General features: G+C 50.5%; 1 protein-coding gene across 10 annotated transcripts in view; it reads right to left on the bottom strand.

The window, feature by feature from the left end:
• Positions 1-17565, bottom strand: part of Iqsec3 (IQ motif and Sec7 domain ArfGEF 3) — a 105659-nt gene that overhangs the window by 23860 nt on the left and 64234 nt on the right. For all 10 annotated transcript variants that reach the window (XR_012448912.1, XR_012448911.1, XR_012448913.1 and 7 more), the window contains 2 exons: positions 11284-12389; positions 9272-9433 (listed from right to left, as the gene is read on the bottom strand). Coding sequence is in view for 5 of the 10 variants with exons in the window: in XM_020176680.2 (XP_020032269.2) it covers positions 9272-9433; positions 11284-12389 (1268 nt within the window). In the remaining 5 variants the exon portion in view is untranslated. The remainder of the gene's footprint in view (positions 1-9271; positions 9434-11283; positions 12390-17565) is intronic.

The following is a 17565-nucleotide window of genomic DNA, read 5'->3' as shown; positions in this document are numbered from 1 at the left end:
TCAGTCCCCAGTGACCGTCAGTTCTGTTGAAATCATTGTGTGATCTGCTGAGTGTCTCCCTGCCCTTCATTTTGTGAAAATCTGCCTCCCAAAAGGCAAATGGTGCCCAAAATGCAAGGCAAAAGTGAATGTGCATAATTGAAATGATCAAGTGACATTTTGAGATTTGTTAAAAGGTGGCATGTCTTTAGCAGCAGTTGGGTGGTGGTATGGGATAAATGAACCAAGGATTCGCAGTACAGCAATGAGCCCTCCCCAGCCTGACCCATGCATGGTGTTTCCTCAACAATTGTCTCCTTGGAACCAGATACCCACAGATACCAAGACTGTTTCTGTATGTGAACTTTGAAATGTTGTGGGATGGATGAGTGAGTGCGTGAGAGATCGGTTGGGTGAATGAGCAGGACCTTGTGCACATGGTCAGAAGAAGGAAACAGATCCCAAGTGGCCTGCAGCTTCATAAGCTCTACCGAGTGGCCCAGGATCGCTTGGCCTGCTTTTCCAAGACCATGCAGAACTGACCCCAGTCCTGACATAGCTGCCAGGGAAATGGCCCTGAGGATTCCCGATGACAGGAGGTGAGGCAATGTCGGGTACACATGCTTCCCTTCCTCTGGTTGTGTAAGGAAGTGGGCGAGTGACAAGTACCAAGGGAGGCTGGCACTGATGACTTTCCAAGTGAGCCTGAGTGGCCCTGTCTGCAAATGGACGGGCATGGGCACCAGGAGAGGAGCAGGTTTGTTCAAGCCTCCCTGTGTTCTGAGGGTTTCTGCAGAGGCTGCAGGAAGTACGTCGGAAGGACTGGGGGAGAAAGGCACAGATGCTCCTGCAGCAAATTGCTTGTTAACACTGATCTGTGCGTGGAATCAGTTTGTGTGGTGGGGAAATGAAGCGTCCTACGCGACCATGATCAAAATGAATTTCATCACTTTAGGTTTTTTTCTTTTTATGAGAGCAAGACACTGTCTGGCAGACAAAGGAACTGGTTAGGAGCTGAAAATAGGTAATGACACCAGCAGAGAATCTTAATCGGTTGGAAGAGACAGCGAAGATGTAGAGGGTGAGGCCCAGCCTACGCAGGGAAGAGGTGTGCGGCTGTGCTCCACGGGAGACCGCCTCAAGATGCAGGAGCCCTGCTTTTATTCTGCAGTCCTGGGCTTATATGATTTAATCAAGAATATCCCCATTCACTGGAGAGTTATTTTTGTTAGTCAGAACTCATAACATGTTCCCAAAAGGTCACTGCCTTTTGGACAAGTGCATTATGGCCAAGGAAACAGAGCAGGAAGCAGCTGACACAGGGGGACCTGCTGGTGTTCCTGTGGCCGCCCAGAAACAAAGAAAGGCTCCTTTGAGAAGTCCCCCAAAGGGAAGGCTGCCAGTCACACCTTGAGGACTCAGGAACCAAAAATCTCAGTTTCAACCACCCAGACAAGGTAGTAGTGATCAACACAGCTGCCAGAGATGCTTTTTCTCTTGGTGTCACCCTGTGGCCCTCAAATTTAAACATCATCAGAAACCTGATGGGCTTACTATTCCCAGACTTGCTGGGCCCACCCCCAAATTTCTGATTTAGGGGCCTGGAGCAGAAACTGAGCACCTGTGTCACTAAAAAGTTTCCAGGCAATGCTGATGCTGCCAGTCCAGGGACCAGACTTTAAGAAGCAAGGGTGTGTGCTGTGACATGGGTGGCACTGGGAGAGGCCAGGCCTTTGGGGTCAGTGCCTTGGGTTTGAGTATTGTTCCCACCATCTTGATGTTCACATAAGTCACTTTGACTCTCTGTCCCTAGCTAGCTTCCCTCACCTACAGAATGGAGATAACACTGATCACATCTCCCGGGCAGGGTTGGTATGAGTTTTAAGAAGATGAGGAACCAGGTGTGGCAGTTCATGGCTTTAATCCTAGCTATTTGGGAGACTGAGATCAGGAGGATAATGGTTCAAGGCCAGCCAGGGCAAAGAGTTTGCAAGAGCCCATCTCCAAAAATAACTAGAGCAAAATGGACTGGTGGTGTGGCTCAAGTGGTACAGTGTGTGCTTTGTAAGTACGAAGCCCTGAGTTCAAACCCTAGTCCCACTAGAAGAAGAAGGAGGAGGAGAAGGGGCCAGGCATGGTGGTAGACTCTGTAGTCCTCGAACTCAGGAGGCTGAGATAGGAGGATCTTGAGGAGGATCTGGGCTATAATAGTGAGTTCTAGGCCAGCTTGAACTGTTCCAAAAAGAGAAGGAGGAGGAGAAGGAGAAGAAGAAATCTGTAAAGTTTCTGTATACAACAGAGCTTAACGAATGATCACTTGCCTTATGTACTTGGAGATCAAGTATGGGTTGACATGCCAGGTGAGTGAGGGAATTCAAAGTCCCCTCTGGTGTAGGTATTAAGAATGCCCCTTCCATCACCACCAGTCAACTGCCTCAAGTGACATTGCCAGAGCGCCATTTGCTGGCTCTTTAAAATGTCACACAGCAGAGAGAGGAAATGGATCTAGCGCGGACCCCTTGAGACTTACGAATCACTTTCTCTGCTCTGCTTTTTCTCAGATGAGGAGATCAGAGCATAGCAAATAGAGCACAAGCAGGGGATGGGGAGGCAGCTGATTCTGCTCAATTGCCTACGATTGGCCAGGGGATGAGTCCTTTCTGCTCTCTGGGCCCCTGTTCTGCCTAGGCAAGATGAGAGACCCGGATTAGCTGACCATTCGCGGGGTCTTCTGGGGCTGGGATTCAGGAGTGGAGGCTGACAAAGATGTAAATGCAGCAGACCGCACTTCTCATGGGCGAAGCACAGGCACTGCGCGGGGTGAGGCGAAAGGTTCATTCTGCCTGGCTGCAGCTCTCAGCCCTCAATGAGCTCTGTGACTGTGGGCAAGTGACCTAACCTCTCTGATCCTCAGCACCTTCATTTAGTACAAGTCAACAGCACCCACGAAGACACTGCAGGGATGGAATGAGGTTTTGTATGGGAGGCTCCTAAAAACAGGAACGCCCATGCTTCACGGCCTGCTGTCTCACCTATGGCCCTGGTGACAAGCTTCAGAACAGGGTGACTGCTGGGAAGTCCCTCCTGCAAGTCCCACTTCAAACACTGGCCAGTTGGAGTCACAAATGAATGTCATATGGGGAGTGAGAGACCCTTCAAAGCAGGTGTCTGAGTGACAGATGAGGAAGTGGCTGGATGGTAGTGTGTCCATTTTTGTGCAAAATCTCAATTTCTATATCAGTGGGAACCTTAACCCTGAACTTGTTCATCCCACCTGTGGAGTCCGCAAGAGCTCCACATGCAGGAGTTAGGGGGTCCTCAACTCTCATGACCACTGTTCAGCAGAGTCCTTGCCTACCTGTGTCAGTGCTGGGATGGAAGAAGGGGACCTGGAGCAGTGAAAGATCAAAGTCATAAGTCAAAGACACCTTTTTTCTTTTTTTTGACAGTGCCAGGGTTTGAACCCAGGGCCTTGTACATGCCAAGCTACATCCCCAGCCCTGCAAAGACACCCGTTTTAAAAGAGACCCCCTTAGGGCTGACAGAGTGGTTCAAGTGGTTAGAGTGCCTGCCTAGCAAGCACAAGGCCCTGAGTTCAAACCCCAGTACTGCCAAAACAAAAGAAAACAAAACAAAAGCCACAGTCTTTCCATTCCTCTGGGAGATGGCAGAATATAGTTTTTAAAAACAGTGGAAATAACCCCAAGTCTTCCTGCCTGGGTCCCTTTCTGTCCACCTCCAGACCCTGTAAGGGTCTACCTGGGTCAGCCTGCTCTCTCCTTCTTGCAGCAATTAATGTGGAATGACATAACTGTTCTGAGCTTACACCCAGCACAGCCAGCAGGATGTTCCGGAATAATTTCTTCCTAACCATGAAAGGCCAGAGTCTTCCAGACTGCTGGGTTTGACAATCTGTCTTCATTTCCAAGTGTCCCCCAAGAAGAACAAAGCTGCTACACTCTGGCCAACACATTTCTATGGAAATGAGAAAATGAAATCTGACCCAAATGCCAAATGCTAACGTGTCTTAGAATGTCACAAAGGATGGAGTAGCTGCGTGGAGGGAAGGGACACACAGGAAACTTCCCACTGGCAGCTCAGCCCCCAAGCTGCTCTTCATGCATTTTCATGAAGCAATGGATGCAGGTGCCCTCTGTGTGCATGCAATTTGCATCACGAAGAGCCATCCAGTCCAGAAAAGAGCCCGCTCACCCCCAGCACGTTTAACAACCCCGTCCACTGGCCTTCAAGCCTGCTGAAGCGGACATGTCAGGAAGGAACTAGAGCAGAGCCACATTTCCCAGCTGTGTGAAAACTGAGAGGGGTGGGGAAGCTTCCAGTCCCAAAGGACCCCAACCCTGGCTGCTGTCTGGCTCCTAGGGCTGGGCCAGCAGGGTGTCTCTCCTTGGCATCCCCAGGGGAAGTCCTCAGGGTGCAGGATGGTCCCCAGAAAGAATTATCCCGTCTCCCCTGCCCTCAGCAATCCTGGAAAATTCTTGTCTGGTCAGTAGAACTGAGGAGTTCAAGGTCTCCCTCTGCTGAGTTGGGAGGCAAGGGGTTCTAACACTTCCCTATGTCAAGTGGGAAAGACTAGAATAGAAATAGTTAATATTTATAGAGAAACTTCTAAGCCCAGGCACTGAGTCAAGGTGTTTGCATGTACTTTCAACATGTAATTCACAGGAGGCAGGTGCTTCCATTGCCATTTTACAAATGTGGACACTGAGGATGACATCTTCCTGATTTTTATTTATTTTTGAATGGTACTGGGGTTTGAACTCAGGACCTTGCACTTGGTACTTCTACTTACAGAAGTACTTACAGGTGCTTCTACTTACGAGTAGCTGGGATGACAGGTGCACACCATGACACCCAGCTTATTTGTTGAGATGGGGTCTCACTAATGTTGATGCAGGATGTTCTCAAACCCTAATCCTTCTGATCTCTGCCTCCCAAGTAACTGGGATTACAGATGTGTGCCACTGAGCCTAGCCCTGATTTCTCCTTTAAAAACACATAGCGTAATGGCCATGGCCATATAAGAAATGCAAATCAAAACAACATCGAGATTTCACCTCACTAAAGTCAGAATGGCTATCATCAGGAATACAAACAACAACAAATGCTGGTGAGGAAGGAACCCTTAGACACTATTGGTGGGAATGTGAATTAGTACAACCACTATGGAAAGCAGTATGGAGGTCCTCAAAAAACTAAAATAGAACTGCCATAGGATCCAGAGATACCACGCCTATGCATATATCCAAAGGCTGTAGGTCAGGATACAATAGACAGACCTGCACACACATGTTTTTTGTAGCACTCACTGTTCATAATAGCCAGTTATGGAAACAGCCCAGAAACCCCTACAACCGATAAACGGATTAAGAAAATGTGGTATATACACTGTGGAGTATTATTCAGCCATAAAGAAGAATGAAATTATGTTGTTTGGTAAATGGATGGAACTGGAGATCATGTTAATCTAAGTAAGCCAGGTTCAGAAAGACAAAGGTCAAATGTTTTCTCTCATATGTAGAAGATAGATTCCAAAGATAAATGTAGACACAAAACCAAAGATGATCAGATATATCATGCTTCCAGTGATGGGACTATTGGAGGGGACCAGGGGAAGGGAGGAGAGGGAAGGAGAAAGACAGAGACTGAATAATGCTGAAATACATTGCATCTCTGTGGGAAGCTGATCCAATGAATGCACTGAAAGCTGGTGAATAACGGGAGGAGGGGAAGGGAGAGCAATAGAGCAGGTTAATCTGATTAAAGTAGAATATATTCATGGGTGAAATACTACGGCAAAACCCCTCCAAACAATGAATATACACTTAAATACACGAAGGTCACGAATGTGAAACAGGTCCTGTTGGAGGGTGAGGGCTAGTGGGAGGGGGAGGGGGACTGGAGAGGTTAAAGGAGGGGGAATGTGGTTGAAGTACTTTATACACTGTATGAAAGTAGAACAGTGAAACCTGTTGAGATCATTTTAAGTGGGGGAGGGGCTGAGGAACAGTGATGATGGGGCTGACCCTAACCAAGGGCCATTGTAAGCATATATGGAAATGTCACAATGAACCCCTGTACAACTAATATACGCTAAGAAAAATGATTCAGAGTCCTAGGATGTGCCTTCTCAAAAAACTCCAAACAAATAGCAAATCCTTGGCAGGTGCACCCTGGAGCAGGCATGGTCCTTTAGATCTGTGCTCTTTATCGTGTCAGATAAAGCCTGGTGGAATACATTGCTTCTAGAATGTCTTTTGTGGAAATGAGACCACAGCACAGAGACATCAGCTTCCAAGAGCGCTGAGGCTGACCCTGGAAGCAAATCCCACACTACCACCTCAGGTCAGCAGCTGAGACAGACTCTGCTGGTCCCTCCTCTTTTCCTTCCCCCCACAGGAGTGTTGTATCCCCTACACAACCCTTCCCTGTGAGAGGGGCTCCACCTCTATCCCCCTGCCTCTGGCTGCTTCTTTGGGGATGCCATGGCTTGGGCTGTCTCTGTCTCCAAGGGACCGGCGATTTATGTCCTTTTATTCTGCAAACAGCTTTGTACAGATGGATGCGACTTACTGAATGTCATCAGGTAGGGGCAGGGGAGTTGTGCAGAATCCCAATGAAGCCTTCCAGGCCTGGGAAAATGGCCCCGTGGGGACTCTCTGACTGTGTGTGAGAAAGAGGTAGCAGGCCCTGCAAGCTTCCAAGTGGGTGGTTGGAGTGGCAGGGAGAAACCAAAGACCCCAGCATCCTGGCTCTGCTGCTGGATCTTGCCTCTTCCTGCTTCTCCACCTCCCACAAGCTGGACACAAGCTAGGCAGTTGTGAACTTGGGGCATAGGGCTCCTTTCTATGAGACCAAGTCAGTGCTTCGTGGCTGCAGTCTAAGGGCTGAGGTATTCATGGAGACAGCACTGGTGCTCAGCTCTGCACTTGACACTTCCCACTCCCTGCATGCCAGCGGGAGGGCCCTGGTCTCCTGGCTCTCTTTCTATGTTCCTCTCTCATCTCTCCCCCTTACTTTCCGGGTCTGTAAGTTCCCTGATATCATAAGCAATTCCTATCTCCCCTGCTTACTCTCCACCCCCACCCCCACAGGATGCCCAACCAAGCTCCATTTTCAACACATGGTAGGCACTCAGGATTGTTGAATGAATAACACATCTCATTCTCCCACAAACCCTCAGCATTTGGGTTGCTCTGACATTTAGGCAGATGATTCTCCATGTTAATCAAAGTTCAGTAAGTGAGCTAAGTAAGGAATGGAACAACCGATCAAGTCACCGTACTCCGAGGGACCTTTAAAATCACACTGCTTGCTCCTCTCACCTTCCAGATGAGGAAACTGAGGTCTACACAGAAGTGACTGCCACAGCCTCACAGCACCTCGGAGCAGGGCTGGGGTGTCAACCTGGGCAAACCCCTGGGGCCTAGTCATTTAAGCACACACCAAGGCAGGTCCAGCCTTGCCTGCTCCAAGCTCGGCTGCCTCAGCTGCTGCCCAGTCCCCAGCTGCAGTGATGGGCTGGTCTGAGCCTGCATCCTGCAGCCGGCACCCCTGCTCACTTACTGGGTCTCCCCCTACTCATTCTCCCAGGGAAGGTGACAATTAGTTTTCGTTGTTCCATTCAGCACAGAAACTCCATGTTTTCCCACATTCCAGATCAATGCTGGCCTGACACATTAGAATCCAATGCCTGGCCACACAGGGACTGAGGATAGCAGAAGAAAACAGACACACAGCCTATGAGGGGAGCAGGACCACTCTTATTCCCCCAGAGCAGGGAAACACAGCAGGGTCACCTGGGAGTGGGGGCAGCTGGAAAGAAGGAAGTGGGTGAGGTGTAGAAGGGCAAAGGCAGGTGAAAGGTGAGGGCAAGGGGACAAAACAGACAATGTGATCTTTCTCTTACTGAGGCCTGGTATGTTCAGGATTCCTGGTATTTCCTGGTGGATCCCCTCAAGGTATCCCACCCAGCTAGGTGACAGGGACAGGGGAGTTAGAGGGAGGAGAAGAGAACAGGAAGAAAACTGCTTGCTTTCTTTCTGGGCCCTCAGCTTCAGACAATGGGCCAGCGTCAATTCCTACCCAGATAAGGGCCTGTGGGGAGTTCAAGGTCCCTCAGACAGACCTAAGAAGCCCTTGCTTTGCTACCTGCAGCAAGACAACCACCCTGTCAGAGCATTACGGGATGGGACAGGGTCTGTAAGTTTCCTGAGACCACAGCTATGTTGGTCTACCCACCACACACAGCCTACCCCACTCTCAGAGGGCAACTGATCCACACTAACTGACACCCCTCCTCCCAGGTATGGAACACAGAGAACAGTTACTTGCCCCCTCTGTGACATACTTCCATGACCGCTCCCACCAGGGACACTAACAACCAACAGGACTCCTGAATTCCCCAACCCTTGGGCAGCAGGAGCTCCTTGCCCCCTCTCCGCAAGCCCTTGCTACTCCAGGAACAAGTACAAAAGGGACAGGTTCTTCCAGGAGCCCTGGGGAAACACTTCTGCCCACAGTCCCCAAGGGAAACAGGAAGGGGACTGGGGGAGAGTTCCCATAGAAAGGTGACCTTCAAGAAGGAAGACAGAAAGAATACAGGGGAGTGGCAGGGAAGCAACCTATTGGGTCCTTTCCCGGGGAAGACTTGCTCCAAGGTTTTGTGCCACAGCCCAGAGAAAAGTCACTCCTATCCTGCCACTCTGGAGATGGAACCAGTATCAACAGTCAAAGCCCCCCCATCGATTTTAAAACACTTTTCTTTGTTGCTATTTTGTAGATTAATTTCTCTTTATGGAATCATAGTATTTTCTTGTTCTACAAACCCTTTTGGTCTGCTTCATGTGAGGCCTCCACCAATGAGAAAATGAGCCTGGGGGCTGTACAGGGGGCAGTGAGAAGGTGGGCTGAGGACTGATCTCTTGGCAGAGATGGGCCAGCATGGCACAACTCTCTTCCTTTTTTGGCACTTTCTCTTGCCCTGGAGGGTGGCAGGGAGAGAGGACTTTGTCCCCTTTGATACAAAGTATCCCTAGCTCCTGCAATGGCGCCTGACTCTAATGCAGTCAATGAATGGCTCGCAAGGGGAGGCACAGGCTCCCTTCCGCAGAGGCGATTGGCTAAAGACCACGTGACTCTTCTCCCTGTAGCCAATCAGAAGCTGCCAGGGCTAAAGTAAGGATTTCACCGGGAAAACCGCGGAGACTTTCTGGGTCCCTGAAGAGCCGGGGCAGGTGGGGCTGGGAAGGAGCCGGGAGCGCGGGGCACTCACTCCAGCACGTCGCGGTTGAACTGCTTTTTGCTGTTGCCCAGAAACTCCCCGATCATCTGGCGGCTGAGGCCTTTACGCTGGAGGAGGAAATGGGCCACACCGATGGGGGTGTCGGGGATGAAGCCGCGGGAGATCAGGAACTGGGTTCCCTTGTCCGGGTTTCTGCAAAGGGGTTGGAGTGGGCAGAAAGTAGTAGAGAGTGAGCTCCCTACCTCCCAGCCCATTAAACCCATAAAACTGTCTGCAGGCTCTTGGAAACCAAGTTCCCAGGAAGACCCAGGATTCCTCCTGCTGCACAGAAGGTCCCATGAAGCACCCCTCACCTGAGCGCGTCACTGTGGGAATGGGTGTGGGGCTGGAAGGTGGAAACAGAGAACTCAGTGCAGGTGTACCTGCCTTGTGCTGTCCCTCCCTTGCTCCCTTTGGATCTTTCGGTAAGGCTCCCCCAGGCCTGCCAAGCTCAATTCGCAGCTGCCTGCCCTGGGGACGGGGGAGGGGGGGAGCGCGGATGGAGGGTGAGAGAAATATTAGTGAGATCTTCCCACCGTGTCCCCTCTTCCCTCTGCATGGTAGACATAAGAACCCTCCTCTCCAGCCCCCCTCCTCCTTTTATGTGGTGAGTCTCCGTGTGAGGGGGTGCCTTGTCCTAAGGCAATTGCACTCACAGTGTATCTGCAAACCCATGCAGCTCCCTAGGCTGTACCTTACTGTTTCAGGAGATCAGGACAGAGATGGAGGTTAAGCATTTAGTAACTTTTATAGCACTTTGACATTTTTGGGACAACCAAGCATGTGATTGTTTTTCTAAGAAAAAAAAACCACATTTTTATTGTGCTTTACAAACGTGTCATCCCACAGCATTGTGGGTGGGGGATCAAACTGGTCGTTCACTAGGACTAGGTTGAGAATCACTGTCTTGAGGGATCTGAGTATCTGTGTGAGTTTTCACATGGGGGTGGGCTGGACACTAGGCTGTGTCAGCAGGTGGCAGCCAGACCTGGAAAAAGATCGATGGATGGATTAGGTCTGCCTCATACCAACGGCTGAACACCTGCCTCTCTCCCGTGAGCCTGTTAGTGAGTCTGTAAAATGGGAGATACCACCTATCTCTAGATACTTTGGGGAGGATCAAAGGTGCTCTAAGTCAGGCGAGCTATGGACAGTAATGAGCATCTTGGAGGCCAGAGGCAGCGTCTCACTCACTTTTGTGGTCATGGTGCTTGGCACTAACAAATAACAACTGAATGAATAAATGATCACACATGTGGGCTGGAGAGACCTGCTCTGGCCCAGAGCTATGAAGGAAGGAGTGAAGGTGGGGGAGGAAGCAATGAGTGTCTCATGGACTGTACATTTCTGAAGGAGGGACGTGTTTACTTCCTCTGTTTGGCACTGACTCTATACATTCTGGTCACAAGAAATTGTCTGGTTGGGTCTCTGAGTTTTGGCAGTAATTCATGTGTCTCCTTCCTTTTTCTATTCCTCCTCTGCCTACTTCACACTCTTCCCTGTCTCGCTCTCCTCCTTCTCTCCCTCCCCTCTGCTCTCTACCTGTATTTTTACTCTCTCTCCTCCACCCAGTCCTTCATCTCACCAACCCTATGAAATAAGGCTGTTTTCTTTCCTAACTCCATATCTTCCTGAATGAGTCCTGCTCAATCTTCATACCACCCGTGTTATTATTTACTCAACACTGTATTTTTAAAATTCTCTCACTTTTCAAACCCTCACTTTCTCTTAAATAGTAATAGTTGTGAAACCCTGTGTTTGATGTGTTATTTCCCCCTAATGATTCTTAAAACAAATTCAGAAGGAATAATAAAACATTCCTAAACATGACCTCAGGAATCAGGCATGGCACAAACATGCCTGCCAGGGCCCTGGGATGCTATAATAAATCACCTACCTGGCAACCGTACTCCGAGGAGAGGAGGGGCCCTGTAATACAAGTTCCCTCTTCTCCCTCCTCCGCCCTTCCCAGGCCTGGGGGTGCCCAGGTTGAGCTCACTTACATGTTGAAGAGGTTGAGGCCGATGCGGTAGAGCCGCTTGCGCAGGGTGTCTGTGGACAGCGTGGGCGACTTGCAGCTGGCGGGGTTCTCGCAGTGGTAGCGCGGCAGGCTCAGGACCATGGCCTGCAGGGTCTCCTTGGAGGCGGAGCCCGACTTGGCTGACTTGGTTGACGTGCTGCTGCTGCTTAGCTGCTCCGAATTGTCACCCCCCTCGGCCTCCGTCCCTTTCCCTGCCTCCCCTGCCTCCTCCTCTTCCTCCTCTGCCTCTGTGGCCACAGCCTCCTCCACCACGGCTTCCACAGTCACAGGCTGGTGGGTGCCAAGGGCCACGCTGACCGCGGCCTCTGCACACGTGTGCACAGTGGGTGCGTCCCCCTGATCCGCTGCAGGGGCTTCGGGTGCCTCCTGCTCCGGGGCCTCACCCTGCTCGGCTTTGCCGGCTGCAGGCTCACCTGGGGCCTGGGCTGTCTGCGCACCCAGACAGTTGGCCACCGACAGAGCAGTGGAAGAGGAAACAGAGATGTTCTGGTTGGCGATTTGCACCGTGACATCCCGGAAAGCCATCATGAGAGTGCCGCTGTGGCCCTGGGGCAGGCCAGTGGCCTCGGTGGCCTCATCCCCAGGCCCTGGGCCGGTGTTCTCGGGCTCCTGCATCTCGGCCTCCAGGCCTGGCTGCCCCGCACCCGCGTGCAGGGCCTGGTGGATCTGGTAGGCACCGCTGTCCTGCAGGGAGCACATGGTCTTGAGGCTCCAGGTGCTGAGGGCGTCGTCGATGGACTTGGCCAGGGACTGCACCTGCTCGGTGAAGGAGTCCTCCAGCTCGGTGAGCGTGCCCGCGAGGGTGGGCGGCAGGGAAGGCGGGCGCACCAGAGGCAGCCCCATGAGCCCGTAGCCCTCCATGAGCGCCTTCTCGGCCGCCAGGCTCTGGGCCGTGGGTGCCCGCACTTTGCGCAGCGAGATCCGCCGCGGGAGGCGGCTCTCCAGCAGCGAGTTGCGGATCTTCTCGAAGTTCTTGCTCAGCTGGTATTGGCGGAAGGCGGTTTGGATGGTGCAAGCGGCGCGCCGGGACACCAGGTGGCCCCCGTACTTGTGTTCTAGCATTTCAATCTGCAGCAAGGACAGAGAGGAGGACCGGCTCAGTTAAGTGGTGGGGGTGAACATCAATCAATCAGCGCAGACGGCCTCCTGCCCAGCTTTTGACATCCAGAAATAAACATTGGGGCTGGACTTGGGGATCACATCTGAAAACCCCTCGTGTGATAAGACCTGAGTTGCCAGGTCCTTGGCAAGACCCCTAGAGGGGCAGGATGTAGGATTCCATTCTGGAGAGGAGTGTTGCAGATGGAAGTCTGGTGGTTACTTAAAACATTCATGCTTTGTGCTGGTGGCTCACTCCTGTAATCCTAGCTACTCAGGAGGCAGAGATCAGGAGATTCACTGTTCAAAGCCAGCCCTGGCAAAACCCTATCTTAAAAAAAACCCATCACAAAAAAGGACTGGTGGAGTGGCTTAAGGTGTAAGCCCTGAGTTCAAGCCCCAGTACCACAAAAATAAAATAAAATAAAACATTCATATCAGCCAGAAGCCAGTGGCTCACACTTGCAATCCTAGTACTTGGGAGGCTGAGATAAAGGGAGGATGGCAGTTGGAGGCCAGCCTGGGCAAATAGTTTCAGAGAACCCCCATCTCCAAAATAACCAGAGCAAAATAGACTGGAGGTGTGGCTCAAGTGTAAGAGCGCTTGCATTTCAAGTGTGAAGCCCTAAATTCAAAACCCTAGTCCCACCAAAAAAAAAAAAAAAGTTAAAATCGCCAGGCACCCAGTGGCTCATGCCTGTAATCCCAGCTACTCAGGAGGTTAAGATGGAAAAGATCAAGGTTTGAGGCTAGCCCAGGCAAAAAGTTAGCCAGACCCTATCTCAATCAATAAGCCATGGAGGGTGGTTCAGGCTTGTAATCCCAGGTACAGGGATGCATAGGTAGGAGAACAGAGGTCTAAAAGCTCACCAGAGTGAAAATTGGAGACCCAACCTGAGAGATAACTAAAGGAAAAAGAAGGGCTGGGGCTGTGGCTCAAGTGGTAGAGCTCCTGCCTTGTAATCATGAGGCCTTGAGTTCAAACCCCAGGACCGCCAAAAAAAAATTCATCTCAAATGAATATGGAAGTATTCGGGGTAAAATGCATGATTTCTTGAATTTGCATTAAAATACTTTTTAAGAAGTGGGCTGGTCAGACTACAGGATAATAACAATATTGAGAAAATGGCTGGAGCCCTCTTAATGGCTAGCTATAGGAGAGCTTATTACACTATTTTTTTTCTACCTTGGTGCACACTTAAACAGAAATGCTAACAAACAGACAACACCCCCTGCTACTCCTGCTTTCCTGCTCCCCTCTCAGCACTCATGTCATTCTGTGAGGTCCTTTCCTTTCCAGAGGACATCAGAGGGTTGGCCTTGGGTTTGTCCATCTCTGCATTCCCAGCCCCCAGGCCCACGTGGTAGGTGCTTACTAAATGGGAACACAATAAAAAGATGGACGACGTATCAAGAGCAGAGCCCCTGCAGGCCACCACCATCCAAGTCACCTCTGCTCTCCGTAGTGGGAGCCATCCTACCAGGCCAGTGGGTAAAGGCTGGTGGGGCCTCACCTGGGCAGCTCTGAGTACAGGAAAACTTGTGATACAGCCAGTTTGTGCTCAGGGACCTGGCTCGTCTCCTCTCTGCCCTCCCCCCATCTGTGGTCTTTGCTATGTTCCTCTCCGAAGAGCCAAGAGCAGTGGCTCACACCTGTAATCCCAGCTACAAGGTAGAGATAGAAAGATTTTGGTTCGAGGTCAGCCAAGGCAAAGGGTTAGCTAGACCCTATCTCAAAAAACAAGTCAGTTGAACCTGTGGAGGCATACTTATTTAAAAACAAACAAACAAAACAAGTCAGGATGGGTAATTCTAACTACTCAGGAGGCAGAAATCTGGAGGATCATGATTTGAGACAAGCCCAGACAAACAGTGTGATGCCTATCTCATATCTGGGAGCAGTGGTTCGAGTCTGTCATTCCAGCTACAGCAGGAGGCATAAAATAGGAGTATTTCAGTCTAGACTGGCCTTGACAAAAAGCAAGACCCTATCTCCAAAATAACCACAGAAAAAAAGGACTGGAGGTATGGGTCAAGCAATAGAGTGCCTGCTTAGCAAGAGCAAAGCCCTCAGTTCAAACCCTAGGACCACACACACAAATAAAAAACAAAACAGAACAAAAAAAACCCAAAACAAACAAGCCAGGGGTGGTACACACCTATACTCCCAGCTACTGGGGAGGCAGTAGGAGGATCACAGACTGAGGCCAGCTGGGTGAGAAGCATGGAACCCTATATAAAGAACAAACTAAAGCAAAAAGGGCTGGGGGTGTGGCTCAAGTGGTAGACTGCCTAGCAAGCACGAGACCCCCTGAGTTCAAACCCCAGGATGAGGACTGAACTTTCCTCAGGAAAGGACTAAAAACAACTCCCCTGCTGTGTGAATGGTCAATAACATTTAAGGGTGCCCTTGGAATGCTCTGTATTTAAATAAGAGGCTTATGTTAAGGCGTGGGCTTCACTGGTGGAGTGTAGACTGTGAAGGCAAATAAGAAAGTGCTCCTGTTACAGCCACACCCTTGACTTACACGCATGTCCTTCCTCAACTCAGACTCCGAAAAAGTGGGCTGAGAAGCAAGAACAGCATTGCTACTTCCATGTTCCCTGGGGTCATGGGTGAGGAGGGGCACAGATGCAAAGGCCAAGTTCACCCCTCACATCAGTCCTGCAACCTGCTTCCTGCTCACCCAACCCACCGAAGGCGGGGGCTGGAATGACTGCTCCCCAACCCTCACCTTGCCCTCTCTTCCTCCCCGCAGGAAGGAGGGTGCCCCACCATGGCCAGCAGAGGCACCTTCACTCAGGACACACCATCTCCAGGGACAATTTCAGGTAAGTTGGGACATCCCCAGCTTGCCATTCAGTGTCTTTCTGAATCCCCAAACCTGGGGATATTGTGCTGTCTCCTCCAGTGTCCAGCCCTACTCTGGAGGTAGTGGGAAATGGTCCACAGGCTTGCTATGAGTCCCCAGACATAGCTGCATTGCACAAGGGACAGGCGCCTAAGCACCAGGAGAAGCCCTGCCATGGTGTCACAATCCTTGTATTACATGGGTCTTCATGATCTTAAAAACCACACCTGTTGGAGCTCAGTGATAGAGTGCTTAGTTAGCATCTGTGAAGCCCTGGGTTCTATTTCCAGCACCACACACAAACACACAAAAATTATACCAGGTGTGTTGGTTAGTGTTGAGTATTTCTTGCTGTGTAATAAATTACTAAAAATGAGCAGCATAAAATAGCACCTATTTATTTTCTTATAGTCCTGTGTAGGCCCTCACCAGGCTGAAGCCAAGGCGTCATCTAGTGCTACAGTCTCACAAAGGCTTGGGGATTCCATTCACACTCACTGCTGTCGGCAGAATCCAGTTCCTTGCAATTGTAAGACTGAGACCTCAGGTTACTAAGGCTGCCCACTGGTCCCTGCCACATGGCCCACAGGTCCATTAAGGGGGTCACCAGATTAGGTCAGACCCACCATGGTCTCCATTTTGATGAACTCGAAAATCAGCTGATTAGAAATACCCTGTTCAGATAAGGGCAAGATAGTTTCTGCTGGGTATTGAGGGGGTGGGAGGAGAGGGAGGGGGCAGGGGGGAGAAATGACCCAAGCCTTGTATACACATATGAATAATAAAACAATAAAAAAAAAAAGAAATACTCTGTTCAGCTGGGCACTGGTGGCTCACATTATAATCCTAGCTACTTGAGAGGCTGAGATTGGGAGGATCATGGTTCAAGGCCAGCCTAGTCATGGGGGTGTTTGTGAGACCCCCATTTCCACCAATAGCTGGGAGCTGTGAGACTTGCACCAGTCATGCCAAGCTATGCAGGAGGCTGAGATTGGGAGGATCCCTATTCCAGGCCAACCCACACAAAAAAGTTTGCAAGACTCCATCTCAGTGGAAAAAAGTTGAGCATGGTGGCACATGCCTGTTATCCTGGTGACAGCAGGAAGCTTCAAATGTGATGATCACAGTCCAGGCTGACCTGGGCAAAAAAGGGAGACCCTAGCTCCAGAATAACTAGAGCAAAAAGGGCTGGAGGCGTTGTTTAAGTGTGGTAGAGAACTAACCTAACAAGCCCAAAGCCCTGAGTTCAAACCCCAATATGGCCAACCAAAAAAAAAGAAAGAAAGATAAAGAAATACCCAATTCCATTCAGTTGGAAACTCATGTTGGACAAACCATATCATCAATTATAGGAGTGGTGTCCACAGTCATTAGTTCTGCTCAAATTCAGTGAGAGGAAAGGGATTACACAGAATTGTACACCAGAGGAAGGAATGCTGAGGAGCCATACTGGAATTCTACCGACCATGCCAGTCGTCCATCGTCTCCTTGATCGATCCAAGTAGGACCTCAAGTACCCATAAGGAACGTGGCATTGCCTCAGAGGCCTTCTGTCTTTCCTCTTGAGGAAACCATGCTGGTAAATCATTCTCTCTGTGACCTCCTGTATGTTCTGCAGCCGCAACGGAGCTGAGCCTCGGCGTGGGAAGGAAAGTCCTCCGACAGGGAGAACAGAGAGCGAGGGGACCTCCTTGCTGAGATGTTTTGTTCTCTCTGAGCTTCTGTTTCCCTACGATCCCCTCTCAAACTCCATGAGTCACAGACACATGGTCCGCCTTCACGTCTCTTTCCCACTGGCCTGTTTCTACTTCTTGGGGAAGCCCACACCCAAGAATCTTCCTGCCAGGCTAGGAGATGTTATTGGCAGCCAAGGGAAGGCACGGAGATGTGTCCAACATGGTAAAAGTCTCCGTCTGTCTGGCATGGCATCATCCCGCTTAGAGGCAGAAGACTGGCCAGACAATGCCAGGAAGCTCCTTCCATTGCTCCATGTCTATGCTTCCCCAGAGCAGGGAAGGAGCCAGACTTTAAATTCTGTGTCTGTTTCACCAAGCTCTCCCTAGATTTTAAGCCCTGTGAAGGCAAAGACTGCCTTCCATGTGCATTGCTTAATCCCCAGTGCTTCCAAAGTGCTTAGCACCCAGCGGGCAGTCAGTGAATACAGACTGAATAAATTCAGGAGCTAATTCCAAAGTTGCCTTTGTGACTCTCACACAACCTCATGGGCTGGTGGTGTGGCTCAGTGGTAGATAGCTTGGCTAGCATGTGTGAGGTCCTTGGTTGGGCCACTAGCA

The sequence above is a fragment of the Castor canadensis genome, chromosome 6 (assembly GCF_047511655.1).
Source record: "Castor canadensis chromosome 6, mCasCan1.hap1v2, whole genome shotgun sequence".
Classification (NCBI taxonomy): Eukaryota; Metazoa; Chordata; class Mammalia; order Rodentia; family Castoridae; genus Castor; species Castor canadensis.
This window is presented reverse-complemented; position numbering and strand designations above follow the sequence as displayed.